The sequence below is a fragment of the Opisthorchis viverrini genome (genome assembly GCF_000715545.1).
Source record: "Opisthorchis viverrini unplaced genomic scaffold opera_v5_144, whole genome shotgun sequence".
In the NCBI taxonomy this organism is placed as follows: Eukaryota; Metazoa; Platyhelminthes; class Trematoda; order Opisthorchiida; family Opisthorchiidae; genus Opisthorchis; species Opisthorchis viverrini.
In genome coordinates, this window is record NW_008751800.1 from 1,079,094 (window position 1) to 1,097,862 (window position 18,769).

The 18,769-nt window shown below is 46.5% G+C and overlaps 1 protein-coding gene across 1 annotated transcript in view; it reads right to left on the minus strand.

Annotated features, from left to right (window-relative positions):
• Nucleotides 1–4,441: 4,441 nt before the first annotated feature.
• Nucleotides 4,442–18,769, minus strand: part of T265_06735 (hypothetical protein) — a gene marked incomplete at both ends in the record, with an annotated part of 27,541 nt that continues 13,213 nt past the window's right edge. Inside the window, 2 exons of the mRNA XM_009172072.1 lie at nucleotides 4,442–6,178; nucleotides 15,530–16,043. Coding sequence (XP_009170336.1) covers nucleotides 5,148–6,178; nucleotides 15,530–16,043 — 1,545 coding nt within the window. The remainder of the gene's footprint in view (nucleotides 6,179–15,529; nucleotides 16,044–18,769) is intronic.

Sequence of the window (18,769 nt, forward strand, 5' to 3'; positions counted from 1 at the left end):
GATGAAACGTTTGCAATCAAATTGCCCATCTCAGCGAACAAGCCAACGACCACCATCTACGATACCTGAGCTACCAACATTTTCCTCTATAGAAAACACATTTGTGTATTACGATCAAGCGCTCGTCCGGAGTAGCTTCTCCTTTCGTTTTCCAGGCCGGTTAAGGTGTGGAAAAATCGTCTAGCAACTGGGAGACTGGTAGATCCGCGTGTTAGACGAATTTGTCAGAATTCCCATCTAGAGTCTCCTCTGAATGCCCACCATCAGACGTGAATTCACACTAGGGACCTATTTGAACAGTGCTGGGTGCTTGTGGCACGGTGCTACTAGGCCTAAAAAAGCACTGGATATCAGACCGAACAGTGGTACCGATTAAATCTCAGAGGAATATTCCAGCCGGTCCTCAAAATAACTAGATACGATGAATCGCCGGAAGCCAAGTGAAAGTGAGTGTGCGAGCCGACCATGAAGTCCGGTGGACACGAAAAGCCAGGGGAATGGAAGAGGTCCAGAAAGCCGGGAATGTCCGAAGATTATTTTAGTTGGTCAGCTCGACTGGGCCCTGAAAACCAACTATGAACGAAACCATCAAGGATCAGAATTGATCGATCACCATGAATAAAGAATGCCACGACTGTTGGACCGAATACTTTGGACAAGAATTATCGTGACCACCAGCTGCCACTCATTTGGAACCCACAGCTGATGCAGAAACCAGGACGGCGAATGAGGAATTCCCTAACGGCCTAGGTCTTTTTTTATTTAGATATGTCCCCCAAAGCCCCACCAAACTTCTGGTCACGAAGACATCCCACCCGTATTGTTCAACGATGGGGTTAAAGTCCCAAGGTACCGCTTGTTTGAACTGCTTGCCTGCATTTGGAAAAAGGAGACTCCCATACAACTGGGAAGAGTCAGTGATAGTGCCCCCTTCCAAAAGCGGGATGGTAACCCCTTGAGGACCAGCTTGACCTATGGGCGTCGACTGTGCTTCATCGCCCTATGTTGGCTCATGAAACACTTACTCGAGAGTAGGAAGCGGGATTTCGGTTAGGCAGGGGTCGCGTTGACCAAATATTCACAACATCAGGTGTCCGAACAACGTCATAAATACAAACGACCCACAATTTTAGTAGTACTGCCGCATTCGACTAGGCTAACCAGTCTGTTCTCCTTAACACGCTTGTCGACCAATAAGTGTCCCGGAATTTCGTGAGTACAGAAGGTTCTTCCAATTCTCGGACTTCCAGATGTGAGAGTAAAGAAGGAAAGCTAGGCAAAAGCTTGCGTACACACATCCCCTTACGTGATAGGTCAAAACGCCATACAATTTTGTTGTTCTTGAATTTTCAAGGCTTTTTCGACGCTTGCACCCGAGTTAATGCTCCTGAATTGTGTGAACACTACGTGTTCGTTGTATTCTAAGACTTCCTGAATTGTGAGAGTATACAGAGAGCTATACAAAAGCTTCCGCACGCATAGTTTGTCACGGGTGCCCAATCTATGCATTCCTGTCTAATCTTGTGATCGATCAGATAACAAGACGAAGGCTAAAAGGTCTTCAAAGTCCCGGTGTTTAGATAGCTGCTGCCGAAAATATCGTGCAACTGGATTATAAATACGGCATCGTTCTCGCTATCGACGATGAGAAAGCACATGGGTTTTTGGATGAAATGACCGAAATCAAACCCTCCCTTGCCATGGACTTTACACACACACACACAGTGTAAGGTCATGCTCCTGGAAGTGCAGCCACCGAACACGCCACTTACAATCCAGGGAGAGGCGCTCGAAGTTTCGGAGCATCTTATGTATCTGGGATGCTGTATTGGTTCTGACCATGGAGGTCAATGCACGAACCTGCAAGGCTCGGGTCACCCTTGGTAATTTGAGACACCTATGGCGTCAAAGCGACACCCCTGAATCTCAAGGGACATGTGTATAAGGCTACGCTGCGCGCTGTTTTGTTGTATGGCCGTGAGACTTGGCCTGTTCGAGCAGCGGAACTGAGACCTCTCCAGGTGTTCGACAATTGCTGCCTCGGAAGCATAGCTCGTGTGGGTTGTTGCCGGCGAATTCATAATGAAGCAATTAGAAAGCGTGTTTTCGGTTATGCGGCGGGTACTTCTATCGAAGAATTTGTCCAGCACCACAAGCCGCGTTGGTTAGGCCACGTACTGCGTATGTCATGCCCGATTCAGTGTGGCGGAAGCAGAGAGGTGGTCAATCCTTGACCTGTCAGATGGGTATAAAAGGGATTACGAAGAGTTTGTGTGCTATCGGTGTGACTAGCCTTCCAGGTTCCCCGTCTGGTCTGGTCAGAGACGCTGCAAGGTATGACTGGTAGTCGATGTCAATGGTGTCCTTGTTGTCAGTTTCTATCCAGATTGCCCGAGTATTTCTTTTCTAGGTGTAGACACCTCGGAATGATTGTGGTAACCTAGCACTAATTCCCTTCTCCTCCCGCCATTATCCTTTTCTTCACAAAAGGTCCTTCAAATAAATTACTGTTGTACGGCAGTGAAGAATCAGTGTTCAGCACCCATGTCATGCTGTCGATGATATGGTTTTATTTGTCTTATTCGTCTTCTTTTATTTTTTTGTCCTCATCCCTCATTATTGCTGACGAGACTAGTCAACTAAAGGATGTGCACCGCCGGATCGATGAACTAGCCAGACTTCCTGATGTCATAAAATTCAGTGTACTATGCCTAATCTCATGTGCCCGAACCAATTGCGGCACGTCTCCAGTGGTTCGTTAGACTTCCGGGGACCACCGGACACTTCCAGTTAATTGCTTGTCGTGTGAACGGTTTCGATGCACCGTTTCTTGAAGGTCGTACTATTCATGGTACGGTACAGCGTGTCATGCTATGGTAATGTTGGACTTGGGGTCGACATAGTTTCGGTTAGAACCAACTATCTACGCGTGACTGAATACCAGGATTCCGGTAGAAGTCAGAGCGAGTAGGCAAAAACGCTGCCGCCAATGCTAAGTGTGAAGCAAATAGGTTTCACTCATGTCAAACTTCCCCTGTGTTATATGATGAAGTCTTCTGATATAAAAGGTGTTGGTTGGTATCATCCGAGGTCCACACTAATTTTCCGGAGGCCAGCCACCTCTAATAACCGAACGGCATGTCAACTGGACGGATGTCTTGTGCGGGCTACAGACCAAACGATTGGTCAGAATGCCAGCCAATCTGTATGGAGCATCTTTAGCTCGACACTTCCCGCCCCCCTCACGGAGATTCGAGCACCACATTCTGTGATCAGCCCATAAATTCAGATGTAATAATCTTCCTTTGTCTCCACAAAGGGCTGTCTCAAGCTACCGTGCCCTCTGGTATACCATCGTGGGCGGAGCAGGAAGCCAAGAACAGACACAGTTGCATGACAGTTCAGCAAGACACAAAACCAATAATAACAACCTTGCAGAGGCGAAAGAAACCGGCACAGAAAACAAGAGAAAAAGGTGACGCTTAGTGTACTACCACTTCATAATTATGCCTGGAGTACTCCGACTCAAGGATGAATCCAAGAAGCTTGGATATACGGTCAATCAGAACAAGCAAGAACCGGTGTTCACTAAGTTGCCGAAAGCCTGTCTTGAGAACATAAGGGCATTAATCTGTGGAACAAATCTATCCGTCACCTTGAGTTTTGAACTTCAAATGATGTCCGGGTCGTTTCTGACCTGTTTTGGAATCTGACGTGACTGAATTGAAGTTGAACGTACTGTGATTCGCATGAGCCGCCACGGTACCCTCCAAAATGAGTGGTTTATACTTTATGAAGAAAATCGAGCGATTCGGCTAATTGGATATGTCTAGAAGCAATAGTACATTTCGTGGTCAATGTTAACCCCGACGAAAAATTTCTTACACCCGTCCCAATTAGCGTGTATGCGACTCTCTCGTGGGAAATGTTGCGCTCTACCGGATGGTGTGGGTTTTGAAGATCTGCTCCAGATGAAGAGCAAGTTGCCGTAAAATGGGGGAATGCGAATGACTCTCACCCTCAACTGCACATGTTCGCGAACAATGGTTGACTCGAAAAGTAACCCGAAAAAGGCTTCCCCCTTATGGTACAAGCCTCCATTTACAAAGGGCTACGCCCCTATTGGAAGTAAGCAATTGAGCAGCACAACAGACGACTATCTGTCCATTAGAGAGGAGTGACATTCAGGTTCGGTACAGGATAGGGACGTTGTTATAGACACAGGCAATTAAGTATATCTGGGGCACAGTTACATTGATTTCATATACACGTGGTACTCTGTTCCACACCCAACCGTTTCATAAGATAAAGGCTCCTCAAAACCCACTCTAAAGTACAGTACTGAGTCTCGTTAAAATCACAACATAACCAAAAAGTTCTTTTGATCATGGTGATGGAGCACAAGGAAGGGAAGCAGTTTGGATGAGGTAATCAGTGTATTCCACAAAATGTCGCGAATGAAAATAGAGGGCGAAAACAGGGTAGGCCTTTTTCTCACTACTAATCGGGTAGTAAAAAGTAAGTTCGTGAAAATACCCCACTCTAACCCCGCTTCCTGGAAAAAACGGTAGCAGAGTAAGGTGTAATACCACAAGAGTAAGCATCCGCAGCAGAAAAAGAGCAATCTGATCCGGGCAGATCAGTAACGTGTGATCGGAAATCGATACATCAGCGGTGTTCGTGAAAAAAGACAAAGTTAATCGTAGATAACGACACTGCAGTTAGGCAAACAGTTAATGGAAGCAGACAATCGCGAACCCCATGATCTGCAGAGGCAAATAAGTGAACAGTATGGAGGAACACGGGTGAACGCAGAAGGATGATAGGAAACAGACCAAAAATGATCTCGTGATAAATGTGTGTATGAAGAAAACGCACTGAAACAAACGGGTTTCACGAATCGCATTGTGCTGGGAGAACGGGTTCATGTGTACACAGGGACAGCAAAGGTAACTCATATATGTACATACACCACCAATAAAGCGTATAGGCAGCACGTTGAACTCTCACATGACACAATCACCAGAAGCATAAGACACCAAGGCTCCTGACGTTTGTTGGGGTAACTGAAGTACAGGCGAGTTAGCTGCGGAGTGGAACACGGGACCATACCGAAGCATAGATTAGGTCCCGGAAGAAAGTTCGTTTTAGTCCCCACGGACGGCTGATTCCTGTTCTATGTGTTTTTGAGCTTGCCGCTGAGCGAGCAATTGTTGTCTTCTTTGGTGGTATTGCTGCATCTGCTGCAATCTAGATGTTGGTCCAGAAGTTCTAATGACAGTTGGGGGAAGTAGACTGGGAGAACTTCGGGTTTCGGTGGAGGATATAGAAGTGGCAGAGAGACTACGAGAAATCGAGGACGTTATGGATGATCGCGGTGCAGCAAGGTTGGCCGTGTCGGATGATCCTCGCTGGGTTGGAGTGCATGTAGCTCGTTTCCCGAGTTGCCACGTGCCCCGACTTTGATGTGCTGGTTGATTCCACACCATCGACGCACTGGAAGTAACCTGGGTAGTGGAGGACACAGATGCCGTACTCGATGTCGGTACTGTTTGTGTGGTACCTTGTTCTTTAGAATCGCTGCTTTCCAACAAACTCTTGAGTAACTGAGAAGCCGGATTTGGAGCCACACCAAAGCCCGAAGGCCCACATTCCGCTGATTTCATGCGCCCAACGGATACATTAGATGACACATCCAGGAAATAGGCCGCCTGATTTGAAGCATCGCACGGAATCGCCGTAGGTTGGGGAGTCAGAGCATTTCTGTACACACTTGTAACCACTGGCAGTTGTGTTAAGCATGGGGAATGAAGAGAAATCGGAGTGACATTCACAAAAGTAGAATTCGGGGCCGTTGGAGGACATAGTAAACCGGACGGCTCCGGAGATTTAGGGAGGATTTTACGGAAAGAATGATACTTGTGCACGACGGTGCGTTTGTTCGGGCAGCCAACAATTGGTAGTCCAGTAGAGTTGCTCAAGTCGGACACACTGAAAGTCTGTGACAAGCTGGTAGCACTGCTGCTGAATGTTGAAATCGCTGTCGCTCCAGAGCTCAGAGGTGACGGTGTCCGACCGGCCTCACAAATGGCCGCAGCTACTTCTCCAAATCGGCTCATGATAGTGGGTTCTTGGACAACAACGCGAGTCGCCACTTGGTTCGGAGTGCAAGAATCAACTGTAACAAATTAACAAAATAAAAGTTTAAGCAACAAACTCGTAAGACTCCTTGTGATGAATTGTTCGAAAAAATAATGGTAAAACAAGACAAACTGGAGTCTATTCGACTCAAGATGATGTAGATCAGAAAGGTAATGAAGCATCGGTGTTGAACACTGATGTCATGCTGTCGATGATGATGATGATGAGATCAGAAAGGTTGTCTATTATGATAAGCGAAATACTCACGGAAACTGCCAGCGTGGTTTTTGAATGCTCATGCAAGAGGTTTTGTCAATAGTTGATATTGAAGTCAGATTTTGCGAGCACTTCCGCGAAGGTGAGGTTATATATGAATGGAGATCGTGCATTTTGGAGAAAGATTTAAGTCAAAACAAGCAAGCAAATAACGTTAACAAACACCAGTGAGGCAACCAAAAACAGTTTGTATTGAAACAACAACCGAAACTGGAAGCTCTCAGTTTTGCAACTATTATTATTATTGTATGAAAATTATCGTAGCCTCCATAGTGCGGGGGCCAGTGCTCGCTGGCATTACACATACAGCTTGACCGATAACCGGAAGACCGAATAATGAGAAGCAACCTGGATTTGGCCTTGACCAAGTAAGCGTTTTCCCTAAGCTCCGCCTTGAGTTGGGGGGCACAAGAGAGCTTTTCTTTCCAACGACCAACATGCCCGCTCCCCCTGGTCTGAAAACCGTCAATCATCCGAAACTGTGTCAGTGTCCAGCGACTAAAGGTATTTTAACTGTAATCTTGTCTCCTGTCAAGGCACTGTATGCTCACTCCTGTGAGTGCGGACGTGTCTGTGGTAAGCTGACGCATGAGTTCAACACACTGTGGTGACAGACAAGGATCCGCCTATTGGCATTACCGGTAAGGTGAGACGCACTTTGACACTGCTATGACCGCAGAATTTCTCATCCGGCTGGTCGTTGAATAGAGGTCTGATTAACATAGTCTCTTGATCCACCAGACTGAACGTTGGAAAATGCACGACGATGTATTCCTTAACAAAACTGTACTACAGTATGCAACAATCATCGCAAGCACTATATCGATGTCCAACACCGACGCTTCGCTGCCGCACAACCATGATTTGTTTGAGATCCCCCCACTTGTGCAGAAAAACCATGACAGTGGATGGAGAAGGAACTTACACTCTACCAAACTCAATCCGGGTTGCCTACACCTAGAAATACTCATTTAGGGCAATCTGGATAGAAACTGACAACAAGGACACCATTGACATCGACTACCAGTCATATCTTGCAGCGTCTCTGACCAGACACAGTGGGGAACCTGGAAGGCTAGTCACACCGATAGCACACAAACTCTTCGTAATCCCTTTTATACCCATCTGACAGGTCAAGGATTGACCACCTCTCTGCTTCCGCCACACTGAATCGGGCATGACATACGCAGTACGTGGCCTAACCAACGCGGCTTGTGGTGCTGGACAAATTCTTCGATAGAAGTACCCGCCGCATAACCGAAAACACGCTTTCTAATTGCTTCATTATGAATTCGCCGGCAACAACCCACACGAGCTATGCTTCCGAGGCAGCAATTGTCGAACACCTGGAGAGGTCTCAGTTCCGCTGCTCGAACAGGCCAAGTCTCACGGCCATACAACAAAACAGCGCGCAGCGTAGCCTTATACACATGTCCCTTGAGATTCAGGGGTGTCGCTTTGACGCCATAGGTGTCTCAAATTACCAAGGGTGACCCGAGCCTTGCAGGTTCGTGCATTGACCTCCATGGTCAGAACCAATACAGCATCCCAGATACATAAGATGCTCCGAAACTTCGAGCGCCTCTCCCTGGATTGTAAGTGGCGTGTTCGGTGGCTGCACTTCCAGGAGCATGACCTTACACTGTGTGTGTGTGTGTAAAGTCCATGGCAAGGGAGGGTTTGATTTTGGTCAGTTCATTCAAAAACCCATGTGCTTTCTCATCGTCGATGCTGTCTGCGCAAGATTTTTGTCAGCAGCTGTTTAAACGTCGGGACTTTGAAGACCTTTTAGCCTTCGTCTGATTATCTGATCGGTCACAAAATTAAATGGGAATGGACAGAATGGGGATCCGTGACAAAATATGCGTACGGAAGCTTTTGAGAGCTCTCTGTATACTCTCACGGGCTCGGAAGTCACAGAATACAACGAACATGGAATGTTCACACGATTCAGGGGCATTTCCTTCGGTGGAAGTGTCGTAAGAGCCTTGAAAATGCAAGAACATCAAAATTGTGTGCCGTTTTGTTCTAGCACGTGATGGGGTGTGAATATTTGCTCAACGCAACTTTCACCGGGCCAAAATCACACTTGCTGTACAGGAGTCAGTGCTTTTCAGATTACGAAATTCGAAACGCCATTGACGCCAAGAGTGCGGCTACGACGGTGCAAGCTATCCTCTTGTGATTACCGCACTCGCTATGGGCCGTTTGGTATGGGGCACTATCAGTGATTTTCCCCAGTTTTCTGACGGACACTCATTTCCTAAATGAAGGCAAAGAGATTAGACAGACTGAGGATTTCACCGCCATGTTTGAACAATATGAGTCAGGAGTCATCCAAACCAACAGCTCGGTGGCGCTTGAAAGAACGCATGAAGTTATAAACATTTGAGGTAATAGAGCTTTTAATGTTCCCCGCCAAGGGTTCTACTTCATGTTTAGGATCCAAATGAGGATAGCGAGTGGCCGCGAGAATTGTTGTTTAAAGTGCTCGGCCTAGCGGTAGGGGCGTTCTTTATTCACGACGGCCGTGCTTATTTGATCCTTGACTCCTGATGAGCGCATGGTCGGAATGTACTGATATGTTCCAAAATGAGCAGCAGTCAGTTATTGATGTGTGCAATCGGAATTTGATGGCGATGTGATCAAGTTGGGTTCATCGCTGGCACGTTGTTGGAGGATACCATCTGGGCAGACGATATCCGTTAGTTCGGAAGTGGGAGCCGCATAAAAACAGCCCGTGGTCAACATATAGCTGAAACAATCGTTCCCCATTGTTCGCACACACTGAGTCCAATCCATGTCGACCACTCAAGTGAGTCTCAAATGCGCTAAGCATGTGCAATCATATCTCCGGTAGCCAACACAACATTTGAGCTTTTAGCTCGAATTGAAAAGGCATCCAAATTATCATAAAACCTATCTTCGATGGTGAAATAGCTACCGCAGGTTGGGGTGTAAGGAGGCAAGATGAACAAACAGCCTTTTGAACAAAGACCTTACTTGATGACGCTAATCATCATCTGTCTAGGTTTGGGCACCCTGACAATATCCTAGCCCACATTCAACTATGAGCATCACAACCAAAAATATCACGTCACCTCAGCCGTCGCGTGTTGTCATCTTACTTGTTACATAAGTCAGGGCAGTTAGTCTGTATTCCCTGTTCTACGCTATCCCACCACAACTGAGTACTTTCTCCACACGTCCCAGAACCAGAACAGACCGCTTTGTTCGCCATACAACGCGACCAGCTGCATCCTATGTGCGTCTAACATCACTACAAAGCCCTACACACCTCGAAGTCTGTTTCAAACCTCGAAAATAGCTGCCTTTAGGGTTCGCATATGAAACGGTCACTGAGCAGAAGCGTCTCTATTCGATTGGCTACCCGCTGACGGTCGCCTCTGCGCGGATTGTTTGGCAAGGTGTATGAAATAATCACGAGGAAGCGGGGTCCATCACTCATTGTTTACCCTGTCTGCTTGCATCCCACCAGAATGTATCTCTGGGTCTGGTAATGACAGTTTCTATGATGCTCTAGCTGCTCTTTCAAAACCGGTCGGGGGCTCAGACATCGCTCCGGTTGCTGCCAACATGAACGCTAGGGTAGGTAGGTTTAGTGATACTTAGGTGTAAATGGGTGGTCGTCTTGGGTCGTACACGAAGCGCATGGAGAACAGAGAGCATCTGCTGCAGATGTGTGCCGATCACGGACTGTAGTGCAGTACCAATTTCTGTAACAGCAGAAATCGCTTGAGAAGGCGGTGCCTACCAACCAACCAGCTTCGAAATCAAACGGATAAGATTGCCACCAGGTGTTGGCAGCGAGGGTCGATCACTGTCTGTCTCTCCTTTCAGAATAACTGCGTGGTCTCCGAGCGCTCACTTTTACGCTCTCGCTTTCCATCGCGCTTTTCAAAACATGTCCAACTCGCGTGGCCACTGAGAAACTCGTTGACTCAGAAATCAAACAAACCTATCGCAATCGGTTCCTCGAACGCCTGTCGGATGGCAAGATTTCGGGCATCAACGGTCACTAGAGACAGATATCCAAAACACTACTCAAAGCGGGAACATGTCTGTTGTACAGCCCAACCAACCTCATTTACGCACTGGAACCCTGACAGGATTGTGGCTTTGCTAGAGGCCCGGTGACAAACCCCTTCTGGTTGCGACTAGAACTCAAACCGATACAACATCCGACAACGGCTGAAACTGAGTGTCCGTGCAGACAGGAAAGCCTCGTGGATCCAAAAGGCCGAAGAAATGGAATATGAAAAAAATCCTGGAAAAGCCCGCAGGTTATTCCACTTGATTCGACTGGTTCTCGATGCCTTTTGTCAACAAAATCGTCAGGGACCCTGAAATCCAACGAAGGGAATCCGTTGGGCACAATACTTCGGACAACAGTTCAGCTGGTTATCCACTACCCCTAATCCAGACCGTCAGCCTTTAACAGAAACGCGGCCTGAGAGGTGTCCGAGTGCAAAGCTCTACTTTAGGTTATCATGCTTCTGGTCCTGACTTTCACCTGCGTCAGCCTTTAACAGAAACGCGGCCTGAGAGGTGTCCGAGTGCAAAGCTCTACTTTAGGTTATCATGCTTCTGGTCCTGACGACCTTTCACCTGCTATGTGCGTGGACTTGGAATGAAAAGAGCGTCCAGGACAATGGGGTGAGTCGATAATGGTGCTCATCTTTAAATTGGCACACGCAGTGAATGTAGTAACTACGGGGAAGTTAGTTTGACACTCGTTGTAACGGGTTTATGATGTTACCGATTCTATATCGTATTATGTGGCACGCGAAACCCTGACCGGTGAGAATCAAGTGAAATTTTCAATGCGTAGATGCTGTGTCGACCACATCTTCACACTCCGTGTTAAAACTGCGCCATATATACAGATGACCCACAATCTTGGTGTTCCTTGACATCGAGGGTGCATTCAATTCTGTTAGTCGGCAAGTGACCTTGACTACACTTGCTCAACAAGGGATGCCCCAAAAGTTTGTGAACATAATCCGGTTCCTATAATCACATACTTCTGGGGCTGTGTGGTGAGCTCCCCAAAATCTTCCCTACAAAAAGTGGTGCCCGAAAAGGATGCCCACTCTCCCCATTCTTGTTCAAGTTCATCATCGATGAAATAATGAGGGTATTGGACAGTCTTCATTTCGTTGCTGGTGAGAATCTTGTGGATCTGGAGTGCGTAGACGACATCGTCACCTTTGAACGCGAGGCCCAAGCCCAAGCTCTGTTGAAAAAAAATGACCGCTATCATACCATCTTCCGACATGCGCCTTGAACCGTTAAAGAAGCAGTCATGCTCTAGAACTTGCAGTCCGTAGACAAGCTCCTTGCAACTGAAGGAGAAACACTGGAAGTTGCGGAACATTTTCGCACCTAGTAGTTGCATTTGCTCCGACGGAACTGTGTCCGTACATGAATCTCGGAGGCCCGAATCACGTTTGTTAATTTGCGTCACTTGTGCGTCAAAAAGGTATATTCACTGGGCCCCGAGGCTTGCGTATACAAGGCTACAGTAAGGGCTTTATTGGTGCATGGTTGAGAGACAGAGCTTCTGTGGACAGATGATGTGAGGTACTTCCAGCCTTTTGAGCACCGACGCCTGAGAAACGTTGCTGCTGTTGGATGACTCTAACGGATCCATAGCGAGGTAATTAGAAAACGGGTATCTGGTTGTGCAGCACGCACTTCAGTCGCGTAAAACATCCAGCAACATCAACTGTCGTTGCCCGGCCATGTGTACCGAGACGAGCGTTGCTCTCATTGCCTCCTTCGAAATGTCGCAAACTGCGAAGTTGTTGGGCGAAATTCAACACGGATCCCGCTTTACCGCTCGCAGCCAGGTGATGCTGCGGTCGAGAAGCTTGTCCCACGCAAAATTGGCCAAAAATTCGGGACGCTTGCCGGTCCAGCATCAAGCCGAGATCTGACTGGTCGAAAGTTTGAACCCAACAGCCAGATGTTCCTGACTTCGTTTCGGGCACCTTTGGTGGTTTTTTTTTACGTGAACCCTAGCTTGGAAGGCTGAGATTGAGAACTAAGCTGAGAAAAATACTATTACTACGAAAGTGGACGACGTATGATTTTGTAAAGGGTATGAAAAAAATTACGTCGAGTTTGGATTTTAGTGTGGACTGTCTTCCAGGACGGGGTTCTCGTGACCCCTTTTACGCACGAAATAGCAACCAATCGATCTCATCGGTGTTCGTGCTGTTGGTTTCTTTGCAGATTGTCTGAGTAAACGTTTGGAGGTGTAGGCCCCTAAGGATGTTTGTGATGGGTCAGCATCAAATCCTTCTATAAAGCTCTCTTTTCACTTTTCACTTTAAATCTTTGAGGATAATAAGATTTTTTGGTTGTACGGCAGTGAAGCATCAGTGTCAACACTAAGGTTGATATTTGATCATTCACTGGTGAATCGTCCACTCGAGCCGCACTGTTCTGTTTGCACATGCCTACAAAACTACGCATCTGATTTGGTTAACGCAATTAGTGTGGTGCTTTGGCTCAACGGGATCCTTTGTCAAGCAAGGTGTCATGGGACCATATTGTCCACAGTACAGAATCTATCAATCTCTTAGTCTTTTGTAACTCTTGGCATAACATCTGACGTTGACGCGGGTGATACAAAAGATCGCAGCACAGTGCCTCTAGGACACTGAACTAGTAAGAGACTGTTGTTTTTTATTTGAAGAACACCCTTCATGAACATGGTTTATCGACCCCATCTCAGATAGTTGCTACAAAGGCACGTTTAATGAAGTGCGGATGGGCGGATACACAATGTAGCCATTTGTATGAAAGGTTCCGTAAATATCTAAAGCAAAAGCATGACTTTCTTTATGTTATTTACCAGTCCAAGAAACCAATGGTCCTATGATTATTTTCCATAGTGAACTTGATGCTGTTCAGGTATGCTAAAAAGGTTTCCTTCGCAATGTGACTGCAAATGCATTCACGTGGCGGAGCCGAAAATGTAAGAATGGACAGTTTTTTTAACGCTCTCGTCTCGGTGTTAGCGACCACGCATGACAGAAAAGACGCCGTAGCAACAGCATTAGTTTTTAGTAGGGAATATTTGAGAAGGTAAAAATGCGGTTGTTAGGCGAAGCTCGACACCTTTAATGATGTCAGCTGGCGACGGCGAACTCTTGTTTTCTAAAGAAACACGATTATTTAAAATGGAGAACTAGATCACTAAGCATTCTTGAGCTATTATCCTAATAGAAAGCGAATTCGCATGAAACTTGCGATCACCTCGTCCCCAGTGAGAGACGGAATTCAGGATCTTAATGAAGTCGACGTCATCTGAGTAAATTCGTGCAATCCATCGATAAGCTTCGAAAATGCTTGCGGGATACTCTGAAAGGTCGTAAGTAGCACGGGTGGTGCAGCGAACAAGTGGGAGGCCCGTTCTACAGACCGACCTAATCGATCGTTTTTTTGGAGCAAAGGCGAACCACAGTGACTGACCAAATCTACGCTTCAGTGCACGTAGAAATGTGTTCAAGCTTAGTTTAGACTTGTAGAACACGAGAAGACTTCGCTGTGTTCCTACCTTTTTGTGTGATCTAAGTGTGGCATATTCCTTCCGGTTCGTAACAACTGTAACATCGTCTTTGTTCGCTCTAGACACGTGGATGGATTCATAAAAAGTCGATACCACAAACTCCCCTCTGAAGATGTTGAAGAGCTATTCTCCCTTTAGTAAGCTATTTGTCCACAACTTGGTTTCATCACATTTTTCGGACCGGTGGAAAAAGAACTAGCTTCACAACTGGGATAACATCAGGGAGCGCTGACCATTTTCCGAACATACTAAGGTATAACCCATGTTGCACAGAAAATAGGGGATCCGCAGCCAAACTTCTAGACACAAACAGGTAAGCGGAAAGCCTGTGGGACAGAAGCCCGTCCACTGTAATATGTGTTCGCATGTGTATCTCGCACAACACTTTTTGATCAACAATGTGCTGGTACGGACCAGGTGAACGGTTCATGATCTAGAAGTGAACACAGTCGACCTAACTGCCGCCTAATCGGATAGGAATCCCGGTGAAACAATAAACCAATGCCTATAGGGACTGACAGAGACAACCCAGTCACAGACAACCGCACTCCTGGATCAAGCTATCGCCAACAATCCGCGGCTGTCACACTTCATAAGAACAATTAGGCAGACAAGAACTTGTTATGTAAGCGACTCCAATACACTGCAGTAACCCATCCTTATTCCTCTATTTCTCGATGAAAAAAAGTATAGCGACTAGAGGTACTGTACCCGTAACACACGGTTTTATAGTAACTGAAATAGACTGAAACTTCTATTTCTGAATTATGACGTTACTCGGATGAGATCTCATACCGAATTACCTCGGGTAGAATTGCTTCCTGTTGGATCTTGGACCTGGCACAGGAAATGGGTTACTCTTCCTTCAGAGTTTAGTTTCATACCATGGCATTGGGTTGATTGATCAAATTTTCTTACAGAATTTTACAGAAAATCCTGAATTTATAGTCGCAAATCTATCATTCGTACAGTTACGCGACCACTTGATTGATGCTAAAATAAGCTAAGCCATAGATCTCGGTAGTGGGGGATGCTGGAAGTATCTCTTCGCTGGAAGGACTAATGAAGTTCGATTGGTTTTCATTCGACTGGAGCAGCTTCAGCAGCAAAAAGCTGACTGGAAATGAGAGTGACTTGAAACATGTGCCGTCTATAGACCAATGCTCAAAACACGGTGACGAGTGTGCAGTTGGAAAAGAACGGACAGCAAAGCGACCGAAAACAGTTTGCAGTAAAATCTCGTTGGCTGAACCAAACTGCTAACGCACTTAGAAGGTAGAGTAACAGCGCGTGACGAATGTCCAACTGCTGTTTTTCGCTATAGGACTCCAATAAATTCATAATGAAAAGTCAATGAATACAAAAACCGACTACAGAAGTTAGATGTTTCTAGAAGAACCGATAAGCAACGCACACAGTTCACGCCAGAGAGGTGACTATGTGGACAACTGCAACTTAGAATCCTTTGAATGAATATGAGACTTCGGCAGGTAATGCACAAACTGAACTTACAGGCAGGACGTGCGACAGTAGGAAGTCCGCGTAAGACAGTGAGTCCGGATGTTGTCAACGGGGAGGCCAGGGATGATGTGTGGCCTGAAGTCGAAAAAAATGGCCGAACATGTGACCAGGCTGGTTTGTAGGTACGGATTGGGTTTAACACTGGTGGGTTACCACAGAGATAAGGTATCTCGACTGTCGGGCGATAAACTGTGGTAGAAAGATTTCCATCGGAGGAGCTGGATGGAATACGTGAAGTAAACGCAGGATCTGAAGACACTTCACAAAACACTTTGTTACCAACAGTCTTCAATTCAAAATCATCGGTCTCCTCGTCGTCGCAGGAAATAAGAGATGGCGCATCGTGCCTGTTGGTTTCACCTACAGTCGCGGAGACGGGATAAAAGCCAGGGTTAAATCTGACGGAGCCTGTGGTCGAATGAGATGAGCTGCTGGAGAATTCTTGATTAGGCATGAGCTGGACTGACTGTCTGCTCTGGATGGTGGTTGGCTCTGTGTTGATTGGCTACAAAAAATGTGATCAGATAAACTGAATCGTGAGATTTGAATCGCAGAAGAGAAGACGGACGAAACGCAAGGAAAAACGAGAAACAGGAACGCTATAATTTGAATCCGGCAAGTATGCGCACTAACAGGAACAACAAACGATCACAAACCTTTCTAACAGACTGCGCAAGATCTGGTGACAATTATTCTGATTGAGCACAAGTAGCAGCTGTGTATAATGAAAAAACAACGAGAGGGGCAGTGGTTGTAATTACCTAATGTCCAAATGAACGATATTAGCTTAAACGACTAGGTAAATGACCGCACGTCATAGATGAAGTAAAACAAAGGATGTTCAGTTGTTTCGGTGGCCCAACGTTCACTCGCAATCATTGAGGTTGAGAGTGAGGTCAACGTTTGTGTTTGTCTGCAACCTTACTAGCTTCGTGCATAAGGGCCATTCCTCCTTCAACAGTTTCTAATTCAAAAAGTGGATTGCAATATGAAAGCAAAATTGATAAAATGCGCAATACCAAACTGACGCAAAATCGACACTTCAGAAGCTTGAGCGCACAAAGCTCTGGCGTCCGGTTACCCTGAAGAGGTTCCCCAAGTCGAGGAAATAAACTGGCAGAACACGGGCCGAAACTCACGGTACTTCATGATGGTCCTGTAGAACCGATAGCTCAGATTCGGAAGTGAAAACGCCAGTGACAATCACTTGCTTGAGCAGACAAATAAACCTATCATTGTAATTCACTGCAAAAGCGTAGAGTACCTACAGAGCTGAAATGGATAGCTGAGCATTGTTTCGTGGGGCGAAATAAAATATCCTTAAAGACTATTTTCCAAACTTATCCACAAGAACGGCCTGGTTACACATAAATCCTGGGACGCAAAACATGTTGAACGGCAGTACGGCTGTAACAGCCAAACGGTATCCTCGAGTGACACGTAATACCAGAACCTCCGGGAGGGCAAAACAAAGTCGGAGCTGGGTTTCCGTGCGGTACTACTGATGAAAAGCATCAATTCACAAAATATACAAACCTCGACAGTAGATACACGTCCAGAACAAATGTCCCACTTGGACTACAAAAGTTCCAACCAAATGAGCAAACAGGCTCCCACGTGAGACAGTCACACGTGCATAAGGTTAGCTGGATGACCTCGAGGTCAAATGACTGAACTGGTAGGGACAAACAAACGCCAGTTCATGCGCACGCACTAAACACAAAAGTGGAGCAAGGATTACAGACAGGGACAGAAGCGTCGGGTATTTCAAATGCCAAAGTAGTGAAGGATAAACCGCTAGCCAACTGTTCCACGTTGACTCAACGGACGTCTCAGTTTTAGCACTTCACCTATGCTCAGCTCCATTCAAGGGTACCCCATCCACCACCGACACGAATGGTCCAAGTCCACTCCCGCCGTGTCGGCTTCGATAGAGTACAAGTCCAATCACATCCCTCCGGTAAACATACCCCTCCAATATCCTTCTTAATAAGGTTTATCGCTGTTCTAACATGCAGGGTTCTTACTAAGCCATCTGAGCTCGCCTCACAACCATCTACTACCACTACAGGCCATTTTAACGAGGCACATCCCAGGGAGGGTAGAGCCCCCTCTCCCCACCCCACCTGCTTTAATCAATACACATTGGTTGTAACGCAGTGACCAAGCTACAACCTTCTGCAGCTTCACCCAACAGGAAAACCGGATTAATAGTTGGCACACACCAGCATTTCTCTCGAATTGGTTAACATGTGCTACGAAGCTCTTCCATTCGATCCCTTCGGACTGCGTCAACCGAGGCTATGGAGACCAAGTACTCTCTAGTTCGAGTAAAAATCTTGGTCCGGCTAATCATCCACGCAGCAGACGGAGATTGTATGTCCCTCGAGAGACAACGTTGGTTGGATTGTTCTCGCCGAAGTAACGTGTATCCGCTGAGACATAGTAGAGAACTACCATGGAGTCTGTCCAAAACACACTACGCTGGAAGTAGCCCTTTTTTACTCGACCTAATTAGATGTGCTAATTTGACTGCCAAACACTGCTGTTAAGTCTAACCTTGGTATTGAAACGGACTTGAGGGGGGCCACCCACGCCTCCGAGAAAACAAGTAAACAGCTAGAAACCTCATTAATCACCGTGAAGCGAGCATATGCTACCACGCTATATGAAGTTTCCAATGCATCACAAAATACATGAAGTTCCGCATGTGGAATACCACCAGCCTCTTTAGGCTTTAAGCATCTGGGGAATCACAAGGTACAGAGGCTACAAAAGTTAGATAAGAAATTCTCCCAACGAGTGAGATCGGTATCACTAAACGGGTCGTCCAAACCAAGTCCACGTTTGCACAGGGATGACCCTATGGTATGTGGGCCACAAAAGAAGTATAGAGAAAAGCAACCTATCCTCAAACACCGCTATAGCACTACTGACCCATAAACAAATGAAACCAATTTGCGACAAGGTGTGACCAAGTAATAGGGACGTACTACGAGTAATCGTGGTACGAGGCGGTCTGGGGGTAAAGTCGTACTGTCCTCTGCGACAGGAGTGTGAAGGCAGTAAGGTGTTTCCCCCAGGCGACCAGCATGTCCATATTTATGGAAGCAGCGATGCTGCCTTCCCTCGAGAAAGGACGGGTTAGAAAAGGTCGGCCCCAAAAACCGCACACTCCGATCGCCCAACGGTTGACCGTGACCGCCGGCGCATTATCCAATACGGTCGAAA